Below are 26,070 nucleotides of genomic sequence, written 5' to 3'. Positions count from 1 at the left end.
CTAGGTCCAGGCCAACAGTGGGTCTCCTGACGCCTTGTATATGTCTGAGTCTGTTGGGAGACCTGCAGCCTGGTCACACATCACCATCCGTATTCGGACCATGAACGTTTACACAGGGTGATGCACTGTTGAGGATGACTAGCTTTTGTTGTGCAGATCAAAATATCCTTTCACCCGACGAACAAGAGTATTGCTTGTCCATTAAGTGGTTGGCAGGCTGTTTAGACTTAACAATAATTGTGCAGCATAAATGGTCCTTGAGTGGTCTTTATTAAAACAATACACAGACTAGTATTTAAAAGTCTAGTAATGATGCAATTTCTGATGACCTGAATATCCTAGGATAATGGGGTGAGAACAACGCTGAATGTGAGGGGTTGGAACGTGATCTATGAAGTGGTCAGGAGTAAAACACGAGCTGGAAAATACGGGACCGCTGCAGTGGCCGAATCCTCCGCTTTCAGTACTAGAGACCACTAAAGTAGCTCCTCAATGAGTACCCCAACAAACAGCTCCCCATATCTCAGCTTCTGGAGCACTGTGAGTGATATTGGAGGGAATTATTCTAGCATTTCTCCTGAATACCCTCATCCCATGCTTGAGAAGCTATTGAAATATCTGTGTCTAGCTGTTATCGTTCCATCTCCCTGGGGGTCTGCACTACTGCGGTGGGGATGAGAGTTGATGTCACATATCGATAGTCAGGCTTGATAATTGACAGTTTAGTATACAACGTTTATAAATTCAGCATGTCCTGCGGTATTTTATAGATTGGTCTCGCCATCATCTGTGTGATCGATCAGTGGTACTCTTTACCATGTGTTCTAGCCACCCAGCCCCTCTTTTTTTTTTTTTTTTTTTATTGATTGATACACGTGTTCCTTTTTCGCCCACATTGCTTCTACAGCTTAGGGTCTACCTTCACATTTTTGTTTTGGACATTTCGTTTCTCTGTTCCATTTTTAGGAATAAGAAACAAATCAGTTTATGACATTGATTCTGCTTATCTAAGAGATGCATACAGAAGTAGAGGGATCCCATTGATTTTATCAGGGCCTTCTGCTTTCTTTTATGTGTCCTGTTTTAACAAAAAGGAGAAAAAGCGCATCCTGCAAAACATTTTCTTCAGTTGTATAACATATAACCACAATTAAGGAGATGACCGCACTGTTACTGAAAATCATCTGTATATAAAGACCAATATTGATATTACCAGCATATGGTCAGTGGTAGATACCAGTCCTACAGAACATATAAGTAATTACAGCAGAGTTACAAATAGTGTCTTAGGCCTCTTTCACACTTCAGTTTTTTGCATCAGTTATAATCCGCCAAAAAGGCGGACAAGCGGATCCGTTCTCAACTGATGTGAACGGATGGCACAGGATCCGTTTTCAGACGGATCCTGAAAATGAAGAAATTTAAAGGAATCGCTGGCCGAGAGAGAGAGAGAGAGAGAGAGAGAGAGAGAGAGAGAGAGAGAGAGAATTTTTTTTTTAGGCCTCTTTCACACTTCCGTTTTTTACAATCAGTCATAATCCGCCAGGTTTTGAAAAAAACGGATCCTCAATTTTCTTTTGAGGATCCGTTTTTTTCCCATTGACTTGCATTAATGACGGATTGCCGTCCGTTGCATCCGTTTTTTTTTGAGGATCCGCCAAAAGTTGCTGTCCGTCACCATCCTCAAAGATCTCAAAATGGAGCTTGCAACGTTTTTTTCTCTGGCGGATCCTCCAGACACTCATTTAACCCGAATCTCTCTCTCTCTCTCTCTCTCTCTCTCTCAAATAATACACCCCAATAAAAAAAAATAGATACTTACCTCTCTTGCTCCCGACTCCTGCGCTGCTCTGAGCTCCCGCTCATCTCCTGACAGCAGGCATCGGGCAGTGACGTCATCGGGCCCCCTGTCAGTGTCTGCATCAGACGCTGACAGGGGGATGATGGGAGAAGGAGCCCTCGCTCCTTCTGCAGCAAAACCTGATCTCTTGGCAGGAAAGAAGCTAGAGAAAAAAACAGGCTTTCCTTGTTTTTTCTTGCATTTTTCGTGCTTTTTTGCTGCGGTTTTGGCATGCTAGATTTGTCTCTTGTACATGTTGTTAAAGTTTAGTGTTGAAAAAAACAAGTCCTGTTCTATAGAATCAGGTTTTGGCACAAAAAAACACAGCAAAACCTGATGCCTGCATTTTTGGTGCATTTTTTCACCACTCATTCATTTCAATGGGTGAAAAATGCTAAGGCGGAGTTCACATTGCGTTAAAGGGTGTGTTTAACGCATCCGTTACATAGTGGCATTATTGCTATGTAATGGATGCGTTACCACACCCATAGACTGCTATAGACGAACGCATCGCTAACGCATGTCATAATCGGCATGCGTTAGCGATGTGCCGTCATTCTGTGACAGACCCTCGGACGCGGTCTGCAGCATCCGAGGGTCCGTCACTGCTAGCGCAGATGAAGCATCTGCGCTAGCGAGATCGCATAACGCGATCGCGGCAGGGAGTAGCGTTAACGCAGTCCGCCATCGCTAAAGGTACTGTCACACTTGGCGATGTACCAGCGATCCCGACCAGCGATATGACGCGGTCAGGATGGCTGGTACATCGCTAAGTGGTCGCTAGTGAGCTGCCACACAGGCAGATCTCACCAGCGACATCGCTGGGGACGGGGATCGCTACTTACCTGTCACACTAGGCGATCCTGCGTCCTCCCGCCCGGCTCCACGCGTCGCTCGTCCTCACAGCAGAAAGCACCGCAGGAAGCTGACGACGAGAAACAGTCCTGGACGTTCACGCGCGATCAGCGATAACCAGCGGGGGAGCCGGTCGTAGGTAAGTATCACACACAGCGATATCGCTAGCAATATCGCTATAACGTCACTAGTTATAGCGATATTGCTAGCGATATCTCTTAGTGTGACAGGCCCTTAAGCGTTGAATGGACTGCATTAACGCAATGTCAACCTGGCCTAAAAGAAGTGACATGTTCCATTGTGCAAAAAACAATGTAAAACACAAAATCCTGACAACAAAAAAGCAATGTGTGTGCATGAGATTTCTGAAATCTCAAAGACTTTACTGGTAATGTAAAACGCAGGTGAAAATTTGCACAAAAAAAGCATTTACAAAAGCTGCAAAAACGCCCAGTGTGAACTTAAACTAAATCAGTTTGTTCTGTTTTTGGGGAAAAAAATCGACAAAGGTCTGAACGGAAATATGAATGTAGCTGAAGAGACAGTCATGAGTGCTCACACTAGAAAATATCTGTTCCCACGCCGGCATTATTTACGCAATATTTCTGGGGATCGTAGGATCTCCTATTCATTAGTGTTCTGCTATTTTGCATGTGACATTGTGTAATGTTTCACCGGGTTCTTGGTATCTGTGCAGAGTCTGCCGTATACGCCAGGTCCAGCATATGCGCTGCAGGTGTGTCTTCATCGGCCATTCTGCCCCACTTTTGGAATGTGACTGTGGAAAAACCAGATGGTCACAGAGAGTGCATTGATTTCTGAGCAGAGGGGCAGTGTCTGTGCATGTAGGCTTCCGAATGAAATGCAAGTGGTGACGGAGGAAAGGACAGGATTGTGTATCCCCCTTATCCGCGCTGGCTGCTTCTTTACCTGTGGTCACCCTGTCATCTTCTCTGTAGACCCATGATTAAATGAAGAATGAAAGCCAGTCCCTGTGAGATAATGAGTACGGTGGGACATTTGTGGGTTGTCGCCCCCATTTGAATCCGTGTCAGACAATTATTGAACATCTGTCTTGGCCTAGCTTTTTTTACAGAAACTTTCCCAGGAATAAATAATGTCTGCATGTGATGCTGGCCATGGCCTTTGACCATCTGTAGACCCAACTCTTGCTCAGTGATCTCTTTTGGGTTTCTCATTAACATACACACTCGGACAGTTTTGTGCGTTTGTTTGGAGATGATTCCAATACCAGTCACAAAAACAGACTTCTGCTAAGCTACCCCACCAATTTATTACATGGCTAGCAGCTCATTTGGTGTATGGCCAATTCTCCCATCCACAATAGCTCCCTGAAGATAGAGCAGTGGAGGTCAACTGAATGCTCAGACAGCTACAGAGTTCTCAAGACATGCCTTGTCCAAAACCAGCCTTGGATCGTATGGATGTGACAACTTCTTGTGCTTGGGATGCACTCTGAAGTACAAGAACTCTTGCGTAAGCTGGCATGTATTACAGGGGAATGGCAGCTCTGTACTACTTCTTTTGCTGAAATGTCTGGCTTCCACCAATAAAACCAGATGCCACGAGCCAGACCTGTGATGATCAGCTATGATGGCCCCTTTGTGATAAGGGTTGTCTCATCAGAGACAAGCCTTATCTCATCAGAGACAACCCTTTTAATGGTTAAGCACCTTTTGGCTCTCTTTTAATCTTTGTTCAATCTGATGTAAGGCCTTTGCCTGCAAGTTCTGTCATTTTTCTTGGCATAGCGAGAATTGTTGTAGTGTGTATACATCGATGAACCATACCATTGAAGGTATGGGTCACACATGGTGGTCGCCGAGTCCTAGCGTGCTCCCGTGTTGCAGGTGCAATACAGGCGCATCATGATGGTTGACTTAGCTGTCAAATATATTATTATAAGGAAGTTCTTACTTCTCTTTATTGTATGTGCTTAGCAATAAGTACGGTAATCACTTTACACTTATTTCCTTATAACTCATTTGATAGGCACTTTGACTGTCATCATATAGCGGTAGGAAAAATGTGCAGGATGACCAGGATCTGAATAAGTCTGACAATGGCGAAATTGTGCTGGCTAGACTGGGTCAGAACATGTCAACAATTGCAGGTCTTTTACGTTGTTCCTGGTATGCTGTGGTTAGTACCAACCAAAAGTGGTCCAAGTAGGTACATCAGAATTCTCAAGGTCAAGTGGACTTAAAGGGGTCATTCAGGACCTATATGTTGACATCCTATCCTTGGGATAGGATACCTGGCACCCCAGCAGAACAGCTGTATGCAATTCTGACGGCTTTCGGATGTACATAACTGGAACAGCAGAGCTATATCGTCTGTTTAGTTGCCAGTCCTGGGTACTGCAGCTCAGCTCCCATTCACCTCATCAGGGTCTGAGTTGTAGTACATGAGACTGGTCTTTATTCAGTGTACAAAGCAGAAGCAGCACAGCTTCATACTCTGTGTACGTCCTGCCAAAGCAGGAGCTGCAAACGGCCGATTGACCAGGCTGCTGGGTGTCTGTTCCCCATTGATCTGATTTTGACTACCTTTGTCATGGACAACCCCCATCAATACGTGCATGTTAGCCTGCCTAGCCTGATCCAGTGCAAAAACTGCTAAACTTCAAGTTTTTTTTTTTTGTTTTTTTGTTTACTCCAGTCCTGGCCAGCTCCGCCAACTTTTTGTAAAGTAGGCAGAGATAATTCGGGAAGAGGCGCAGCCAAGTGCACCCATAAAGTAATCTTGATTTACACAGGTGGGCTCCTTTTGAGACTTTGTGTTGGCACAAAGGTGGCTTACATCATATTTGGAGGATATGTTTAATGTTATGACTTGTCTATGTGTGTGTATATGTAGATTTTATATATAGAGTGTGTGTGTATATAATATATGTGTGTGTGTGTGTGTGTGTGTTTTGTTTACATCTATTGATTTTTTTTAATATCTACCATGTTTTAAAATTCTGTTTGTCCCTTTGACAACTATTGCTGCTAAGTCTCCCACAGAGGTTGTCACACAGCTTTCCCCGACTCCTGAGAGGTCAGTGTAATGATCTATTATTGGAGCTGTGGGAACATTTACGTGCTCTCCATTTTAGGATCACATTTGCTCTTCTTCCAGTTTATATATAGTAATTATCCCTAATAAGTATAAACTGACCTGTAAATCCTAGATTTTTGTTTTTCTTTTGTAGCCAAGGAAGTAGCAATTTCCTGGACAATTTTCCGATTTCTCCCCTGTACGGGTGTTTAGTTTCTTAATTTGGCTGTCAATTACTACACGAAGGTTGGCAATTTTGCCTTGAAGCTCTGGTATTATTTATAAGTTACTTGTTCCGCTGTTTCCTTTAAATGGCACCGTGTAATGGTATAATGTATCCTTCAACGAGCCATCCATTAGCTGGGGAAGAAAATATGCCTTAATGGGATGGGGATCCCTCAGGGATCCCTTGATCTCTTGGAATATTATCCACCCCTGGGAAGTCGTCTTTATGCAGTACACATTAGAATACATTTAGGGTACTGGCCGGTTGAATTACTTTGCTTTGTATTTTTGTTCTATTGTAGTGTGTGGATTTCCTTTCTCTGATTTATACTATTGTATTAGAAATGTCCATGCCAGCTAGGGACTGTGGCGTCGATGTCCAGTTTGGTGGAATCGGTATAAAATGGACTAACTCCTAAAATATATAATAAATTGGGTACAGTAGTACAATGCAGGATGTGAGGTAAAATGTTTTCATAAGAATTTGGGAAAGTTATGAAATGTCCTATTAATGTCTGTTCTGTTCCTGATCTAAGGATCTCAGCTTTTAGCTGCAATGAATCTGTGGTGCACTTTAAGCACATGCTCAGTAGTGAAGCAGGGCTGTGGAGATGAATCTGTGCTGCATGTTATGCAGATGCTCAGTAGTGAAGCAGGGCTGTGGAGATGAATCTGTGCTGCATGATATGCACATGCTCAGTAGTGAGGCAGGGCTGAGGAGATGAATCTGTGCTGCACTTTATGCACATGCTCAGTAGTGAGGCAGGGCTGTGGAGATGAATCTGTGCTGCACTTTATGCACATGCTCAGTAGTGAGGCAGGGCTGTGGAGATGAATCTGTGCTGCACTTTATGCACATGCTCAGTAGTGAGGCAGGGCTGTGGAGATGAATCTGTGCTGCACTTTATGCACATGCTCAGTAGTGAGGCAGGGCTGTGGAGATGAATCTGTGCTGCACTTTATGCACATGCTCAGTAGTGAGGCAGGGCTGTGGAGATGAATCTGTGTTGCACTTTATGCTCATGCTCAGTAGTGAGGCAGGGCTGTGGAGATGAATCTGTGCTGCATGTTATGCACATGCTCAGTAGTGAGGCAGGGCTGTGGAGATGAATCTGTGCTGCACTTTTTCACATACTCAGTAGTGAGGCAGGGCTGTGGAGATCAATCTGTGCTGCACTTTATACACATGCTCAGTAGTGAAGCATGTATGAGGGTTTCAGAGGTTTGGTCCTTTGGTCCTGGTTGTACGAGTGCCTAGACAGAGGTCATATATAGGCAAAGGGAACTTGTCTGATGGACGGCCACGTGAAGTCTTAAAGAATGATAATCGCTTCATGACCACGTTCAGTTTCTGTGATTGTATAGGACCTGATTGCCCCACTTTGGACATGACACCTGCTATGAACTATGGATCGTCCTATTGAGATCTGGCCATGGTTTGTAGGCTATAGAGCATTTTTAATGAGCTGTTTTGCTGATTTATATAGACTCTTTGTTTCCTAGACAGGAGCCTGTGTCAGACGCCTGTGTGGTCTTCTATCTTGCACTCTTGGCCCTGGTCCCACTAATGCCACCCCATCGCTCAGAAATACTGGGAAGACTGTGACACATTTTGGTCCAAAGTTATTTATCACCTATAGGATCCCACGGTCTGGATTCTTATTGTATACTCTTCTATGCACTTGCATTGTCTGCTGCTTTGTTTTATTTTTTCTGTATTTCTGTTGTACGCTGGCCATTAGGACCTCTTTTTGTGTCAGCCTGGGTAATGGAGGCCTGCTTACTTTAGAATATACATTGGGAGGTTTATTTTCCAGGACGTCCCCCTGACAGCACCATGGAGGACGTCCTCCTCCTCCTTACAGGGACAGGAAAAGCACACGAGAGGTTAAAAGGTTCCATCCCACCCCATATCCCTCAGTGTTTTTTCCTGTCCCTGCATGGAGGGACACGCGAGAGGAAGCGCAGCAGTGCTCACCGGCTCAGGGGGATCGTGCTGCTGGTCCAATCCTTCCCCATGTGAAGACGCCCAGGGCCGAAACTCTCCGGTGGGGAGTCCCTCTGCCACAAAGGCAGGAGCAAGATGGTGCTCCTGGAGTGAGCCGCTCCTCCCGGTGGGGGGCTCTCGGCTCCAAGCATGGCCGCCTGGGTGGCGAAGGCCAGTCCCCCGCAGGCAGCTGGTCAGGTGGGTGCCGGCATCAGGAGGCGTGGCACGTAGGAGGAAGTGGCCGGAGAGATTCCCGGCCTATCGCAGAGAACGCGCGTCACTTCCGGTACGTCACGTGCCGGGTTTGAATGTTGGCGCGCGCTCCAGGAGCCTGACGTCTCTCTGGAAGCGCAAGGAGGATGGATACAGAGCAGACGAACGGAGGGGTAAGTGCGCTTGGCGCAAAACTCCCTCCCGATGCCATCTACTGTGGCCCAGGGCAATAGCCTGATTACCCTATCCTCTGTTAATAGGATAAGGGAACCTCAGCAGCCCCCTCGACAGTGGCCAAGGACCCGGCCAAGGCCGCATCCAAATCTGTCAGATGCCCTGTATGCAGGGTAAAGCTGCCAGACACCTATACCAAAACCCTCTGCGGGCCCTGCACGTCAAGGGTGATAGGAGAAGAGCAGCCGTCCCTACTAGCCGAGATGAGATCCCTGATTCGGGAGGAGGTCCAGGCCTCCAGAGGCAGTCTTACACAGCTGCGATCCCCCAGCCCCGGGCCAAGCCGAAAGCGTCCTAGGTGGGAGGCGGAGGTGTCTGAGCCAAGCTCCGAGGAGAGGTCTGACTTCCGGGACTCAGATCCAGAGGAGGAAGGAGAGATCCCGGCGGACAAGCAGGACCAGGGCAGGAAATACCTGTTCAGACTTGAGGACACGGACGATTTGGTCCAGGCGGTGAGGAACACCATGCAAATGGAGGAGGTTCCTAAACCGCAATCCAGACAGGACCTAATGTTTGGAGGTCTCGTGTCTCGAACCCAGATAGTGTTCCCCGTAAGCAAATACATCAAGACAATGATTCGCGAGGAGTGGAAGGAGGCGGAAAGACATCTGGTGCTATCCCGGGACTTTAAAGGTCGACTGCCGTTTGATCCTGAGGAAACACGGTTATGGGAGGAGGTTCCGAAGATCGATGTTCCGGTAGCCAAGGTCACCAAGAAAACCGCCATCCCATTCGAGGATTCATCAAGTCTCCGGGACCCGATGGACAGGAAGGCGGACGTTCTATTAAAAAGAACTTGGGAGACCTCGGGGGCCCTTATCAGGGCTAACATAGCAGCCACCTCGGTGACCAGATCTATGTTTCTGTGGTTGGGGCAGTTGGAGGATCACCTCACCAACAAGACCCCTAGGTCAGAGATCCTAGCTTCCCATCCCCTCATGAAGTCGGCCACAGCGTTCCTATCAGATATGTCGGCCTAATCAGTAGGATTTGCAGCCAGAAATAGCTCCCTCTCCAATGCCGCCCGAAGAGCGGTCTGGCTTAAATCTTGGTCAGGAGATAACGCTTCTAAAGCAAAGCTCTGCTCCCTTCCCTTCTCAGGTCTAACAGTATTCGGACCAGCCCTGGATAATATCTTGGAGCTGGTGTCCGACAAAAATAAAGGTTTCCCAGAAGAAAAGCCTAATGGGCCCCAGCCCTTTCGGAGAGTGCCCTTCTATAGGAGACAAACCGACTCTAGGACCCAGGTTAGGTCTAATAGAGCAGTGGTCCCCAACCTTTTTTGCACCAGGGACCGGTTTCAAGCAAGACCATTCTTCCATGGCCCGGCAGGGCGGGGATGGAGGTGTGGCAGGGGCGGGGCTTTGGTCATAAGGGGGCGGGGCTATGGACACGGTTGTAGTGTAGCAGTGCATACTTATAATTAAATAACATTTATAATGTGACTCAACTCACCATAGGTTTTGAATGAGTGCTCCATCACCCCCTTCTCCCCATCATTGCCTTCACCCCATCACTCCCCTCTCCCCATCATTGCCTTCACCCCATCACTCCCCTCTCCCCATCATTGCCTTCACCCCATCACTCCCTTCTCCCCATCATTGCCTTCACCCCATCACTCCCTTCTCCCCATCATTGCCTTCACCCCATCACTCCCTTCTCCCCATCATTGCCTTCACACCATCACTCCCCTCTCCCCATCATTGCCTTCACTCCATCACTGCTGTCTCTCCATCACTCCCCTCATGGCCTTCTCCTCATGTCCCCATCTCCTCCAGGGCCAGGCTACACAAACACAGACCAACACACACACACACATACACATACATACACATACATACACACATACATACACACACACACACATACATACACACACACACACACACACATACATACACACACATACATACATACATACACACATATATATACACACACACACACACACACACACACATATACACACACACACACACACACATATACACACACATACATACACACACACACACACACACACACATACATATTATACGTACACACACACAGACACCACCTCTCTCCTCTCACCTGCCCGCCGCCCGCGCTTCCTTGCTCTGACTCAGCAGTGGCCGCGCTCCTCTCTGTGTCAGAGACAGGAAGCGCGGGCGGCGGGCAGGAAGCTGGACGCAGTGGACGGGTCCTTGCAGCTCCGCTCCTGCTATTCCCTCTTGCAGGCAGCGGAGCTGCTTGGATCGCTCCCTGCCGCCGCTACACACGCCGTCCCAGCCCCCGCTACGCCACTGACCGCCCCTGGCTCCCCTTGTGTCCGCGGACCGGCAAGGGCACTGCAGCGGCCCGGTGCTGGGCCGCGGACCGGCGGTTGGGGACCCCTGTAATAGAGGCTCGTACAGAAGCCACACGGCCAAGGTGGGAGAAGCAAGGGCTCCCTTTTTCCGTCAACCTCCAGATCTAGGAGGCAATGACGCCATAGGTATCGGGGGAAGACTTCGCCACTTCGCGACAAATTGGTCCCGAGTTACCCAAAATCAGTGGGTCCTCAGAACCATTACGGAGGGCTACAGTATAGAGCTCTACTCCCCCCCCCCCAAAAGATAGATTACCCCTTCTGTAGTCCAGGTGGACTCTCCAATGTGGGCAGACATACAGGACATGATCAGGTCAGAGGTTATAGTGCCAGTTCCTCTGACAGAAAGGGGAAAGGGACACTACTCCTCCCTGTTCTCCTTTGCAAAGCCATCCGGCGAGGCCCAGACTATTATAAATCTAAAGCCTCTAAATACCTGGGTCAGGTACAAGAGATTCTGAATGGAATCTATTCGGTCCGCAATACAGTTAATAGACAGGGACGCGGTCATGTGCACGCTCGACCTGAAGAGTGCGTACTATCAGATCCCTATCCACCCCTCATCCCAGAATTTACTAAGATTCGCAGTCAAATTTCCAACCTGGACCTGCCACTTCCAGTTCCAATGCCTTCCATTCGGCCTGGCCTCGGCCCCTCGAATCTTCACAAAGTTAGTAGTGGCCTTCCTGAGGAGCCAGGGTATCGTCATCATCCCGTACTTAGACGACTTCCTCCTGGTGGCAGTATCCGAAGAAGCGCTCATCCGAAACAGGGACCGAGCAACATCTCTAATGGAGTTCCTCGGCTGGAAGATCAACTGGCAAAAATCAGACCTTATACCAGAGTGCAGGAAGGTCTTCCTTGGGGTGCTCTTGGACTCACAAAACAGCATATCCCTGCTACCCAAGTGCAGGCAGAAGACCGTTCAGGACAGAGCCAGGGACCTCCTAAAACATTGCTCCTCCATACGAGAAGCAATGGAGGTTCTGGGCCTAATGACAGCCTGCATCCTGTGTGTCAGGTGGGCCCAGTCCCACTCGAGACTGTTACAGAAGCAGATCCTCGCAGTATGGAACAGGAGTCAGACTTCGCTCGACGGACCCATAACACTGTCAGGGCCTGTGAGGGAGTCACTTCGGTGGTGGACCCGGGCCAGAAATCTCCAGTTGGGCGTATTATGGACAACCTCTCCATATGTGGTTCTCACCACAGACTCCAGTACGTGGGGATGGGGAGCCCACGTAGAAGGGAAGATTTTCCAAGGGAGATGGCCGGCAGAAATCGGAAACAGATCCTCCAACTACAGGGAGCTCTACGCGGTCTGGGAAGCTCTGCAGCGGATCCGTCCAATCCTAAGAAACCGACATGTCCGGGTACTGTCCGACAACATAACAGCGGTGTCATTCCTGAAACATCAGGGAGGACCCAGGCACCAACCGCTCCAGGCCTTAGCAGGAAGAATATTCTCTTGGGCAGAGAGAACAGTGCTCTCGGTAACAGCAGTCCATCTAGAGGGTTCCCAGAACGTGGTGGCAGACTACCGAAGCAGGTCTACCCGACAGAATGGGAGCTGAACGAAGAAATCTTTCGTCAACTGTGTCAACGTTGGGGAACCCCCAGTATAGACCTGTTCGCAAATCGAAGAAACTCAAAGGTCTCCAGATTTTATTCCCTGAACCCAGCAAACCACCCGGAAGACGTGGCCGCCCTGAGCCAGACCTGGGAAGAACCCCTTTCGTACGCATTCCCACCACTGGCAATCATACCGGCAGTGTTAAGGAAGATCCGCGAGGACCGCGCAAAAGTAATAGTGGTCGTTCCATACTGGCCAAAGAGAAGCTGGTTTTCCCTACTGGGAACTATGGCAGTGGGAAACCTGGTCGAGCTACCTCCGTGGAAAGACCTCATCCAGCAAGGCCCGATCTGCCACCAGAATCGAGAAAGACTTCACCTCTCGGCTTGGATCCTGAAAGGAACATCTTAAAGGCAAAGGGCTTATCAGATCAGGTCATACCTACCCTACAGGCCAGCAGGAGGCCGGTTACATCCGCAATATACCTGAAGATCTGGAAAAGGTTTTGTCTGGATGGTGGCAGGTCTGACCTCCCTAGTATTTTAAATTTCCTACAGTCAGGGTTTAATAAAGGTCTTAAGCCCAGCACTTTAAAGGTTCAGATTTCGGCCTTAAGCTCCTACTTTGATTACCCGTTAGCATCTCATCCATGGGTAGTAAGATTTGTAAAGGCCACGCAGCGGCTTCGCCCCACGATTAGGCAGCTCACCCCGCCTTGGAACCTTGGCCTGGAACTCAGATTCCTATGTAGGGATCCCTACATTTCCAGTAAGGAGATGCCTATCTCAACTCTCACCCGCAGAACGGACTTCCTTGTAGCCATTACCACGGCCAAGAGAATTGGAGAAATCTAGGCCCTATACATTAGAGACCTATATCTACAGATCAGAGAGGACTGTATAATCTTGAGATTAGACCCGGCATTTACCCCAAAAGTAGCCTCCCGTCAAAATATAAACCAGGAGATAGTGTTACCATCATTCTGTGACAATCCCCGTAATGAGAAGGAGCAGCGTCTTCACTCACTGGATGTGAGAAGCGCGGTTATTAACTATTTAGAAGTCACAAGTAGCTGGCGTATTGACCCAAATCTGTTCATCCTCTTTTGGGGTAAAAATAAGGGGAAAAAAGCCTCTAAGGCAACTATCGCCAGATGGATTACCTCACTAATCTCAGACGCCTACCAGGCGAAAGGCACGAACCCGCCGGATAGATTAACGGCCCACTCTACCAGGGCAGTTTCAGCCTCATGGGCCGAACGGGCGGGCGCGTCGGTTGATCAGATCTGTACAGCAGCAACCTGGGCCAGACTTAATACTTTCTGCAAGCACTACAAGCTTGATGTGATGGCTAGTCAGCAAACCGCATTTGGGAGAAAGGTTCTCCAGGCGGTAGTCCCACCCTAGGGGAGGTGATTTGGTACTCTCCATGGTGCTGTCAGGGGGACGTCCTGGAAAATGGGTATTAGACCTACCGGTAATGATGTTTCCAGGAGTCCATCCTGACAGCACGGGTAGTTCCCTCCCTGTTATGTTATGCTATACTATATTATGTTATGTCATATGCTGTAATATGATTGTATCATTAAAATTTTACTTGCATTATCCACACTGTGGTACTTGTCAAATCACTGAGGGAGATGGGGTGGGACGGAACCTTTTAACCTCTGGTGTGCTTTTCCTGTCCCTGTAAGGAGGAGGAGGACGTCCTCCATGGTGCTGTCAGGATGGACTCCTGGAAACATCATTACCGGTAGGTCTAATACCCATTTTTTTTCCCTTCCTTTTTTTTTTTTTGTCTTATAATCTAAATTCACCTGAACTATACTGGACAGAAGGACGAATGCGATGAAAAAAAAAAAATCCAGAATCTTATTTGTCCTTCCTTCCAGCTCGGGATTTTGGTTGTAGCCGGATTAGTGGGGGGCAGAAGTGAAGGAATCTCTACATATATTTCTTTTTCTAGAATATTGCCCGTGCCATTATTCTGTGTCTAAATCTAGTATTTAGTTTTTCCATGGCCTGCCTGTGTTGCGGCCTGCACATTTGGGCCCATTGCATAATACGTGGCTACTGTGTGCGGTGCATGTGCGCATCAGATGAGAGCCGTGAGTATTTGTACATGCGGGGGAAGCGTATTTATGTGAGGGTGAAAAAAAACAAAAAAGGCGATGTGTGCCTTCCTCCTTCAGGAAATGATTTGCTTGCTGCTCTGAACAGTCCCTGCAGGGGGAGAAGCAGATAGACAGAGCGAGAAGGAGGCAGACACACTGGCTGGGAGACACAGGCCAGCAGCAAACATACAAAGATCAGGCAGCCATCCACAGGGGACAGCCCTGACACCCACCACAGCCTGTCACCCACAGCACACTGGCACTGATCTCATTCACACCATGTACCCTGGCCTGGCGCACCAGGCTGTCACACCACTGCACGGCCATGGCACATCCTGACAGCCCCATTGATGGGACACAAAGCCCCACATCGCTTGCTGTCATACAAAGGCTGGTGTGTCACTAGACAGCCCCAGATGAGCCGCGCAGTGTGACCGTCTTTCTCTGCAGGGACAGATCAGCCTGTTCTGGTGAGTGCTGGAATTGCTTTTGGCTTGATATGATTCTGTGGGATTGACATGTTATAGGCTGTGTGTGATCGCCTGTGCCCAGCGTGCTTGTGGTATGGGACCAGTCCCTACAGAATGGGAACCTGCACTTCTGCATTGGTGGACCGTAGGGCTGCAGCAGGATCACTGACATTCACATATGTGATTTTCATCTCTTCTCACAGCATGACCAGAGCTGGCAGTCGCTCGGTTGAAGAAGAGATGCCCGCTTTGTCTGGTTAGGGTAGATTTTTTTTTTTTGTAGTGATGCTCTGAGGGGCTTTGGAGTGGGTGGTGAGCCTCCTCCCCCATATTGTCCTGTAAATAGCACATACTTTCCCTGCTCCCAGACTGACCCCCCCAGACATACCGAGCATTCCTGTAACTCTTCCCAGGCCCGGGAGGCAGGGAAGCTGGACCTACATGCACATATGGACGTAGTCTGTGGTCTGCTGTCACATTTCTATAGCGCCCACGTACTGTCACATGCTGGCCTCTGTCAACCTTGGAGCCACTTGCTGTAGAGACATGCTGAGAGATGGAGGAACTAGAGTCCAGCTTTCTGGCACATGTGTGCGTTGTATATTACCTATGTGTCAGGTGGCTACATGCTGGGTATATGTTGGACTTGTGATTGTACTGTTAGATGATAGCGACACGCGTACTTATATATGTTTGTGTGTGTGACACTGTGTATGTATGTGTATGTGTGTATATATATATATATATATATATATATATATATGTGTGGGTGTGTCTCTACATTCCCTGCTTGTCATAGAGTAGTCCTGTCAAAAGAGACGTGTTTCCTGGAAGAGTTAAAAGAGCCATGGTCTGCAGAACTCTGGAGTTATCCCCTCACACCCATGTGTGATTCAGAGGCAGGACGTTGAGGTGGTGTTGGAGAATGGAGAAGGAGGGGTGGTCATTCCCAGTATCCCACTCTTAATGTCTTCCTTCCTACCGAACGGAAGCCAGTATTGGAGAACAGCTGATGCAGCACAGCCTGGAAATGCTGAAGGGTCAGTGGATTATTGGGAGCTACTGCCAGGATGGAAACACAAAATCTGCGTATCCTAGTTGAATGCTTCTGGAGATGTTTCTGGAATGTGAAGAGCAGCATAGCTGGGTAGGGTCAGGACAAAAATAGTTGTATATCCAGAAGGTCAGGGAAGAAAAATGTTTGAGTAACGTTTGAAAAAATTTAGTTTTGAAAAGAACTTAACAAAATTGTTCCAACCATGAGAAGAAGGCTTGTAGGCAGAGACTGTGAGATGTTCATGGGTCACGTATCGTGTTTGGACAAATACAGCAGCCAGGCACTTGCTGTATCTGAGAATGTTGGGAACTAGGCGTTAGAAGATGAGTTGGCTGCGGATAATGTTTTCATCTTATTATAAGTATTGGATCTGCATTTATTTGACAGCTACCGAGGTGGAGTCTGGCGATGTGTGTGTATATGTATAATATATATATATATATATATACACAGTGTGTGTGTATGTGTGTGTGTGTATATATATGTGTGTGTGTATGTATGTATGTATATATATATATATATATATATACACACTCTATGAAACAGGTTGGCAGAGCTTTCTTTGAGTGGGAGTTTGGCACGGCGAATGTACAGGGTACAGTCACTTAGCGGCGTATCATGGGGGCAGTGTCTTTATTGCATTGCTTTAGTGTCATATTGTTAATGCAGCTTCGTGTTAATAGATTTATTTGTCATTGTGTGATGTGTGTTTCTTATAAATATGACGATGATGGGTACCATGGAGCAATTGTTCTGATGGTGTATGAAACCTACTGAGCTTTTCAGATACTCAGGAGAACTGTAAAAGGTATACTGGTGCCGTGCAGAATAAATCCTTACCATTTTATTATTTTATCCAGTGGTTTTAATTTAGTAACAAGGCTAGGCAGCAGAAATAAGAAAGCTAGGGTTATGTTCACATTAAATTACTAGTTGCTATGTAACGTACCAGCCAGGAACAGCTCCCAATATATATATTAAATGTAGATTGCAATGAATGTTTATCCAGCGGCAATAGACTAATATGGGATCTGACTGACACACGTTGTGAGGCTTTCATGCCGTATCTGTTAACTGGAGCCATTGCCATTATAGTCTATGGGTAATGGATGCTACTGTTAGACAGCCATCAGCCTTAGGCCATAATGACGTCCTCTTAATGGAATTGTCTTAAAAGCCATAGATGTGTCCATTAAATAGATGCCTGTGATGGACGCCATACATTGGCATCTATCACCCATAGGCTAATAGATCCTTTTTTTTTTATTTTTCAGATCCTGTTCTTTGTAGTTTGTTATGCTATTCCTTCCTTTTTTTTGGTTTTCCAGAATACTGAGTTGTATTACATACTGTACACAAAATTCTTTTGGCCTGTGTCTGATGAATGAACCTTTCTAATATAAATATAGGGGAAAAATGCAGTGTGAGCCCAACCTAATTCTTCTACCTATTCCCTTGCATGTGGGAAATGAACATTAAGATACAAATATAGTTTTGAGACTGGTGTAAATAGAAATATAGTGTCAATTTTGTATTACATCGTAGACAATATTCTTACAGAAAATAGTCTGCTTATGTTGCATACTTTATGTTCACTTTTGTTTGTTTTTCTTCTTCAGGTACATGAGCTACTTTTGCTGCCTGTTACATTAGTGAATCCCATGAATTTCTAAGCGACGTTCCATTGTTTGCCCTGGTGCCATGCTCTACAGTACCTGCAATCATGTCGGCTTGCGGCTCATTTACAGAGCATGTTTGGAAACCAGGGGAGTGCAAGAACTGCTTTCAACCAAAAGGTCAGCATCAGTTATCAGCTCTTGGCAGAGGCATCCCTGGTCAACCACCACCTCCTCCACCACCACCACCTCCTTACCGAGCAAATCATGCCAAAGTAATTTCCAACCAGCGACCACGTGTGACCACTGGGTTCAGACCACCTGTAGCCAAAAAACCTACCATTGCTGTGAAACCTACCATGATGGCTATAGATGGCGCAGTAAGTCATCCTATTCAGAGTCATTCTAGGTCACCGCTACCCATACAAAACACTCGAACACAAGCCCAGAATGTTGTATCTAATGATGATCGAGCAAATAACAACACAGGAGCAGAACAAACAGTCACTAATAACATCCACGTGGGTAACAGTGGACTCACGGAAGTGCTGAAAGAGATAGCAGGCTTAAGTCCAGTAGAATCTGCACCTCTTTCAGAAGGTACACCGCGAGAAAATTTTCTATGTAGGATCAATCAGTGTTATCGCCGCTCTTTAGAAAGGAAGCCACCCGCTAGCTGTTTATCTGGAAGTCGTCTTGATGGAGGAGGGCCAAAACAAGGTGTTAGAAGAGTAGCATTAAGTGAAGAACAGGGTGCCGTTATTGGAATGGATGGTGGTCGCTTCTGCTATCCTGAGTTTTCTAGTGGTGATGATAGCTGGGATGAAGAAGATGATGAAGATCAAGGGGAACGGGAGAGCTGGGAAGAAAGTGATGAAGAACTGTTGGCAATGGAAATTCGTATGAGGGGACAGCCAAGGTTTGCAAATCTTCAAAGTGGCAGTCTTTCTCCTGTGCCGGGAAGGCTTGGGAAACGAGAGAAATGGAATACTGTGCCATTACGTCAGAAGTCCTTACAAAGGGTGTGTGCTGTGGACTATGATGATAGTTATGATGAGATCCTTAATGGTTGTGAAGTGGGTGGACCAGTTGAATGCAATATTGTGTCACCTTCCCCTGATACGTCAATGGTCGATTCTTTATCTTGCCCTCCATCTTCCTCTTCATCCTCTACTGCCTCATCATCGTCATCATCATCCTCTGGAGGACTCTTTTGTAATGGAAATTTAGTTGCAGAGAGAGAATCAGCAGTTATGCCAGATAGAATAACACAAGATACAAACCCAGATACTTATATGGCACAAGCTCAACCATATCGTGTGGTCAACATGGAGCAACCAGTCTGTAAGCCATATACAGTAGTTGATGTTTCTGCTGCTATGGCTGGTGAATGTCGATCTCGTTTGAATGCAAAACTAAAAAAGTCAAGCGCTACACGTTACCAGGAAGTTTGGACATCAAGTACAAGCCCTCGGCAAAAGCTTGCAAAAGCAGAAAATGTGGAAGCTCCTAAGAAAAGCTGCTATAAGTCTGCCCCAACTTCACCTACTGCTGGATTGAGTGCCCATACTGTACCTGTCCGTTCTCCGAACTTGTCAGAGATTAAATTTAACAGCTATAATAATGCAGGAATGCCACCTTTTCCTATTATTATTCATGATGAACCAGACTATGCCCACAGTTGTAAAAGTGCTGATAAAGTTCCCATCCTCATAAATCCTAGTGCTTATGATAATTTAGCTATTTACAGAAGTTTTGTTGGTTATGGTGGTGCCTTTCCTCCACCTCCAGACAAGGAAAAACGTCAGACTGGAAGTGTAGCAAGCCACACATATGAGGAAATAGAAACTCCGGCTAAAGCGCAAAAGAGAGAGGAATCTGCTGGTACACTACCCCAGGAAACAGCTGGTTGTACACGTGAAAGTGCAAACCGTGTCCTGTCTCAGATCGTGGCATCTATCCAGCCTCCTCGTTCTCCACCAGAAGCTTTGACTCCTGAATCAGGGAGTAGTGATGATCGTCCTCCACCAGAGACCCACTCTGATCCAGAGCAATTTACTGGATCATTAGGAAGACCAAAAACTCTGTTTTCTTCCCAAAGTGAAACTTTTGGAACTGTGAATTTAAACAAGCATTCTCCTGCACTTTCCAGCGATGACAGCCCAACTGTATCTGCCACCACAGAACCCCTTCCCCCTTTCCCACCGCCACGTTCTACTTCTTCACCCTACCATGCCACTATGTTACACAAACACTTTGCAACTCGTGGAAAACCAGTTGGAGCTAACCGACCCTCGCCAACTGATACCGCAACACAGCCACGCCGGCCAGCAGACGGAAAGCCACGTCGTTGGATATCTTTCAAAAGTTTTTTCAGGAGGAAGAAGGATGGAAGTGGTCAAGGAGGGTGTGAGGACAGAGAAGAAGGAAAGCTAGTAGGGCTCGATGGTACGGTTATTCATATGCTTCCGCCTCCACCAGTCCAAAGACACCATTGGTTTAGTGAAAGTCGGACAGAGCCTGGAGAGAAACCATCCATTGTGTTCATGTATCGGTCAGAGGAAGAGAAAGCTGCAGGAAGTCCTCAAGATAGCACAGGCACTGAGACCAGGTCTAGCAGGTAAATGTCTCTGGAAAAGCTTATGTTACAGTGATGTATCAGTTGTGGAAATTAAAGCTGGAAAAAAAAATATTGAAATAACGCTATATACACCTTTGCACAAAATGTTTGTTTTTTTTTGTTTGTTTCTTTGCTTCCGAAGTGTAAAAGTAAGCAAATCGCTAAGCAGTGTTGATTAAACATTTCTACCATTTTTGCTGCTGCAGTGTCTGTTGGTCCTTAGTGCTCCTGCGCTATCAGCGCTCTACCTCCCTTCATTTGCTTTCTATGTTCAACCACCTCTCTATTAACATCCCTAAGGGTAGGTTCACATGGGTGTATAAAAATTCGATCACAGTTTCATCCAGAAAAGTGGGACAACTTTTTTTATTTCTCACTTGTTTCCTGTATACAATCCGTTTTTTTTACAGCAGCTATTAATCATTTCCAGGACCATTCACAGCTTCCGATGTCACAGAATTGGAATGTATCCATAAAAATCAGATGCTACCCTGTGGGTCCGTATGGCATCCAGTTTTTTTTTTTTTCACGCACCCATAGCTTGAATATGTCGTCTGATATACGCGAGAAATTAGTACATTGTGCAATTTTTTTTTTGTATTTTTATTTTTTTTATTTATTCTTTATATGCAGGTTTAGTCTGTAAAAAAAAAAAAAAAAAAAAAACACTTATCTGCACTGCTCCATTGGATAACATTGGACCGAGTCTGGTTTTTTTTTCACGGACATCACCTGGTCTGAAAATACAGTCGTGTGAATGAGTCCTAACACTGAGAAAAAGCAGCAGCACCCTGGATACACACAGACCTCACATCCAACCTGTAACATTACTGGGAGGAACACTCTCTTAATAAATGAATATGAAACGTAGATATGATTGCAAACTATATATTAGTTTCTGCATATGCAATTGTATTAATTATCCACTAACATATCTAAAAATAATCGTTTTATATGTCAACGGTGTTTATAGATCTTAAAGGTTTCTCATTAGTCACACTTTACATATAACTACTATGGACACCCTTATGCTTGAAGATCAATTATATTTTGCAAATCCCCTAAAATTCATTCTACCCTTTCCGACATGTGATGAACTCTTACATCATATAAAAGAGCCCTGTCTTTGTTCCTGAGCTTGCAGAAAATAGCTGTGTTACACAGCCATCATCTACATCTAACAGCATCGGTCGGAGCTGAGCTTGGCCCCGTGCTGTTAGAGAGGTTTTCCCATCTCCAAGTGTAGTAGGTATAATTATAATAATATTAGCGATTGTTTCCAATTAGAAATGTATAGTTCTCCTGATTTGCTATGTCACTTACCCCATGTGCAGGGCATTACAGTACTTGGGTATCCATGGTTACAATCACTCATATAGTGATAGTTAGTTGTCAGTGGTCATACCCATGGATACCTAAGCTTTTTCAATGCTCTGCACATTTGGTAAGCGACATAGCGAATCAGAAGGACTATACTACATTTCTAATTGGAGGTATTTGCCAATATTATTATTATTATTATTATTATTATTATTATTATAATACCTACCACATAGTGGGATAGGATAACATCTTGGAGATGGGAATACTTCTTTAACTCCTTCAAGACTGCCGTCAATCTCTGACAGCAGCATTTACAGTGGGTGGTCTCGGAGGTGTGCCATTCAACGCACCAATCTGCTCCTATGTAAAGTGGCCATGTGATGATGATAGTCTGTTTACCAATGTGAAAAAAAAAATCGGAAAAAAAATAAAAAATGTCATATCATTTTGGTATCGCTATAACCAAACTGACCTGGAGAACGATACTGACAAGTCATTTTTACTGTGTAATTATTGCCATAAAAGAAAACCCAAAAAACAAATGTTGCCATTCAGAACATCAGCTCCTCCTGCAAAAAAGAAGCCCCCCATACATCTGTGTCAAAGAAAAAAATGAAAAAAGTTATGGCTTTAAAAAAAAAAAAAAAAAATTATCAAAGCACAGAAATAGAAGATTGCTTAGCCGGGAAGGGGTTAATCCATAAGAACCCAGAAGAGTGAATGTTGTACTAGGTGACACGGAAGGCTAGCCTAGGAAGATGGACCCTAGATAATGATCTGCAAGTAAAGTTGTGCTTGCTCATCTAATGAGTAAATCCCATAAACTAGTGGAGAAAGGTTGACCTTCATGGCCCTATGTCTCTTCTCAGCCTACCGTATATATGTAACTGAAAATAATGAATGACTTTAATTGTGAGTGTTATGTACTTTTCCTGGGTAGAAAATATATTCTGTGTATTGCAAGGTTATACTGTTCCCTAGAAAAGATATCTGTAAACACTTGGGTCTGATCCATCATTTGCTTGTTTTCTTTAAAGGGAAGCAGTTTTATTGCTGTAAAATCTGATGGCAGCTTAATGTAGGGGCATTGAGCCTGATTCTATGGATGTCGTTTGCTCAGCAGTTTACTGTAGTTTCAATACAATCAGTGTTTTATCAGCAGGAGATTATCACTGCAAAACTAGGTGTTAAGTGCCAGGCAGTCCAGCTAATCTTTGTCACCCTGCCCCCACCATGGATTTGCAGTTTGAGGCCCATCAGGGGTGTGGGCAAGCGAGATTAGGTACAGCCCAACATTCATAGCACTGCTGTATCTACATCAGAGAAAACAGTGATTCTATGAAAACTGTGCCAGCAGACCAGTAAGTGTCAGATCGCTGGAATCTGGGTCCATGCCCCTACACCATGCAACTGTCAAATTACATGGCAAAACATGCTGACAGATTCCCTCTAATTCACTTTTTTTCTTTTTCTTCTGGAATTTATTGCCATTTTTTTTCTCCAAATTCTTCAAAACTGTTCACTTGGTTCATGACTTTTGTGCAAAGCTAAATGTAGTGTTTATTTTTGTTTTTCACCTTTTTAGAGTAAAAAAGTCAAACATTTCACAAAATGATGCAAAAATTACAGAAACATTTTTGGCCGGATACAAAATCACCCCAGGGAAGAACCTGAAGTACATTTGAAAAGTCACAAGTAAATCGGGTGAAAACATCTGGAAGACCGAAACTTCGCCCACAATGGGGAAAAACAAAACGGCGACCACATAAAATAGACCTTAAAGCCACGTTCACACATTCAGTATTTGGTCAGTATGGTACATCAGTATTTGTAAGCCAAAACCAGGAGCGGAACAATCAGAGGAAAAGTATAGTAGAAACCCGTCACAACTTCTGTATTTATCACCCTCTCCTGGTTTTGGCTTACACAGACTGATGTGAGATATTGAATGCATGAACGTGGCCTAAAAGCATAAATTAAAACCATTAGATGCAAATGAGAAAAGGCAAAAAACCACCAAAAACAAAACATAAAAAGTGTAACTGCAACAATGACACAGCTTCCTAGAGTCTAGAGGTTTTTGTGCAGCAGATGTCTAATATGTCACAAAAAAGTAATCCAAGTCCAATTATGACACAACCCTTAGCTTTGTGGAATAAATTGACTATCATAATCTATATCTTTCCTGAATTGTCTAGTATAGTAACAATTCCTCTTTTCTCATAATTCTGCATGATACAATTTCTTTATTTCGCCTGAATACATTGATAAAGAGGTATGTTCATAAACAAGTTCTTATGATAAAAAAACCTTGTCTCTGGAGATTTAACCTTTCTTTTATAATAATAATCTCACAATTTAAAAATTCCCTATCAGTATGTCTTTGGAATGTGGGAGGAAACCGGAGTATCCGGAGGAAACACACGGAGAACATACAAACTCCTTGCAGATGTTGTCCTTGGTGGGATTCAAGCGCTGCAAGGCTGAAGTGCTATCCACTGAGCCACCGTGCTGCCCATGTGGTGGCTCAGTGAATCCCATGGACATGAGATTTCTAGAAATCCCATCCACTATACTGCAATATATGGCCACTGCATTGTGGACGCTGCATAAATACGCAGGGTCAAAACCGCAGCAAATCCTAAACATGGGAACGTACCCATTAAGTATATCTCTATCGTGGTTCAAATTATCACACTTTATTGTAATTCTGGGGGCAAAGAGGTTTGATGTTTTCAAGTTGGGTGTGTTTTCTCATGTGTTCATTCCCCTGCCAGTAACACATTTTGGATGTAAGGTCTGTGGGCCAGTTTTGCTGCTGACTGCACTGGCTCTGGGATATCTGCTTCATTCCTGAACTGATGCATCTTTCCACAGGTCTGAGCTATTTTTCTACCATACCAACATTCCCTTACACTGCAAAATCTGCATTGATGGTTTTTTTTTTTTCTTTTTATTCCTTCCTTCTTCTGCCTTGTATGAGCTTTCCTTCCTATCTACAGCGTGTCAGCCCTCCCAGGAGACTTGAATGCTTTCCTCCCTCCTTTCTGATATGACTTGTACATCCTCCTTTCTATCTTTGCTGCTGTTCCTGAGCAGTGCTAGCTGATGCAGCCAGAAGCAGTCTCAGATGTCGATATACAAACAGCTAGGTGGAGGAGGTACAGAGATCCTACAGCTGCAATACAAGTTGAAATCTTTCATGAACTCTGTTTAGAACTATCGGTTTGTATTTCTGAAGCAAATGAACAATAAAAAAAAATAATTAAATGCAAAGGTGTCCATAGCCATTCCACTTAGGGAGCAGAGTGGTCGATATGTCTGGAAGATAAGATTTCATCTTTTATGTGGTTCCTTTCATTAGGAACACATTCTGTACATGTATTACTTTTCTTCTAGCAGTCAGAATGTGAAGTGAATTTCAGTACCTTTATTGGTGAACTGTGCTTTCCCTGATCCCCCAGCACCAGTAGCTATACTAGTGCTGTCTTTTAGTTTCCAGATTCTGCAGTGTTTTTCATGGGGATGACGAGAGGGGCAGGCATTTCCATTTTACCACAGCGGAAAAAATGGCCACTTCCACTATCTGACAGCTATGCTCTGTGTAACCTTTAGTTTTAGATAACAGGCTTTTCATTCTCAGGGTTTCTACTTGTCTGTTCCTACACCCTGTATTGCTGTTCTCCTTTTCCGTATTGCTGTTCTCCTTTTCCGAAAGTATTGTTTTTTTTTCAAGGTAGAACTTGGATCCTCTAACACGGGTGGGCAATTAATTTTCCTGAGGGTCCACTTGAGAGACTGCGACTGTTTTGGAAATTTTCTCTGCTCAATGTTAATATTATAATTATTTTATGTTAATATTAATTGTATCCCTTAATATTGAACAGAATTAAATGACAATCCCCTATATACAGTATGGGTCCACTCACAGCCCCTTAAATACAGTATGGGTCCACACACAGCCCACCTATATACAGTATGAGCCCCAACACAGCTTCTCTATATGCAGCATGAGTCCTCACATAGCCTCCTATATACAGTGTGGGTCCACATACAGCCCACCTATATACAGTATGAGCCCCATCACAGCTTCTCTATATGCAGCATGAGTCCTCACATAGCCTCCTATATACAGTGTGGGTCCACACACAGCCCACCTATATATAGTATGGGTCCACATACAGCCCACCTATATAGTATGGGTCCACATACAGCCCACATATATACAGTATGGGTCCACACACAGCCCACCTATATACAGTATGGGTCCACACACAGCCCACCTATATACAGTATGGGTCCACACACAGCCAACCTATATACAGTATGGGTCCACACACAGCCCACCTATATACAGTATGGGTCCACATACAGCCCACCTATATATATAGTGTGGGTCCACATACAGCCCACCTATATACAGTATGAGCCCCAACACAGCTTCTCTATATGCAGCATGAGTCCTCACATAACCTATATACAGTATGGGTCCACATACAGCCCACCTATATATATAGTATGGGTCCACACA

At 45.3% G+C, this 26,070-nt stretch overlaps 1 protein-coding gene across 3 annotated transcripts in view; it reads left to right on the top strand.

The window, feature by feature from the left end:
- PEAK1 (pseudopodium enriched atypical kinase 1) overlaps positions 1–26,070 on the top strand; it is an 86,207-nt gene that overhangs the window by 45,446 nt on the left and 14,691 nt on the right. For 2 of the 3 annotated variants that reach the window (XM_073579478.1, XM_073579479.1), the window contains exon 2: positions 17,600–20,216. In XM_073579478.1, coding sequence (XP_073435579.1) covers positions 17,704–20,216 — 2,513 coding nt within the window. In that variant the 5' untranslated portion in view covers positions 17,600–17,703. Of the gene's footprint in view, positions 1–14,598; positions 14,924–17,599; positions 20,217–26,070 lie in introns of those variants that run through there. The other variant, XM_073579477.1, reaches the window with a different exon arrangement.

Source organism: Dendrobates tinctorius, unplaced genomic scaffold, assembly GCF_039654945.1.
Source record: "Dendrobates tinctorius isolate UK_male_01 unplaced genomic scaffold, ASM3965494v1 ptg000062l, whole genome shotgun sequence".
NCBI classification, from domain to species: Eukaryota; Metazoa; Chordata; class Amphibia; order Anura; family Dendrobatidae; genus Dendrobates; species Dendrobates tinctorius.
The sequence above is the reverse complement of the archived record's forward strand: the minus strand, read 5'-3'. Positions and strand labels throughout refer to the sequence as shown.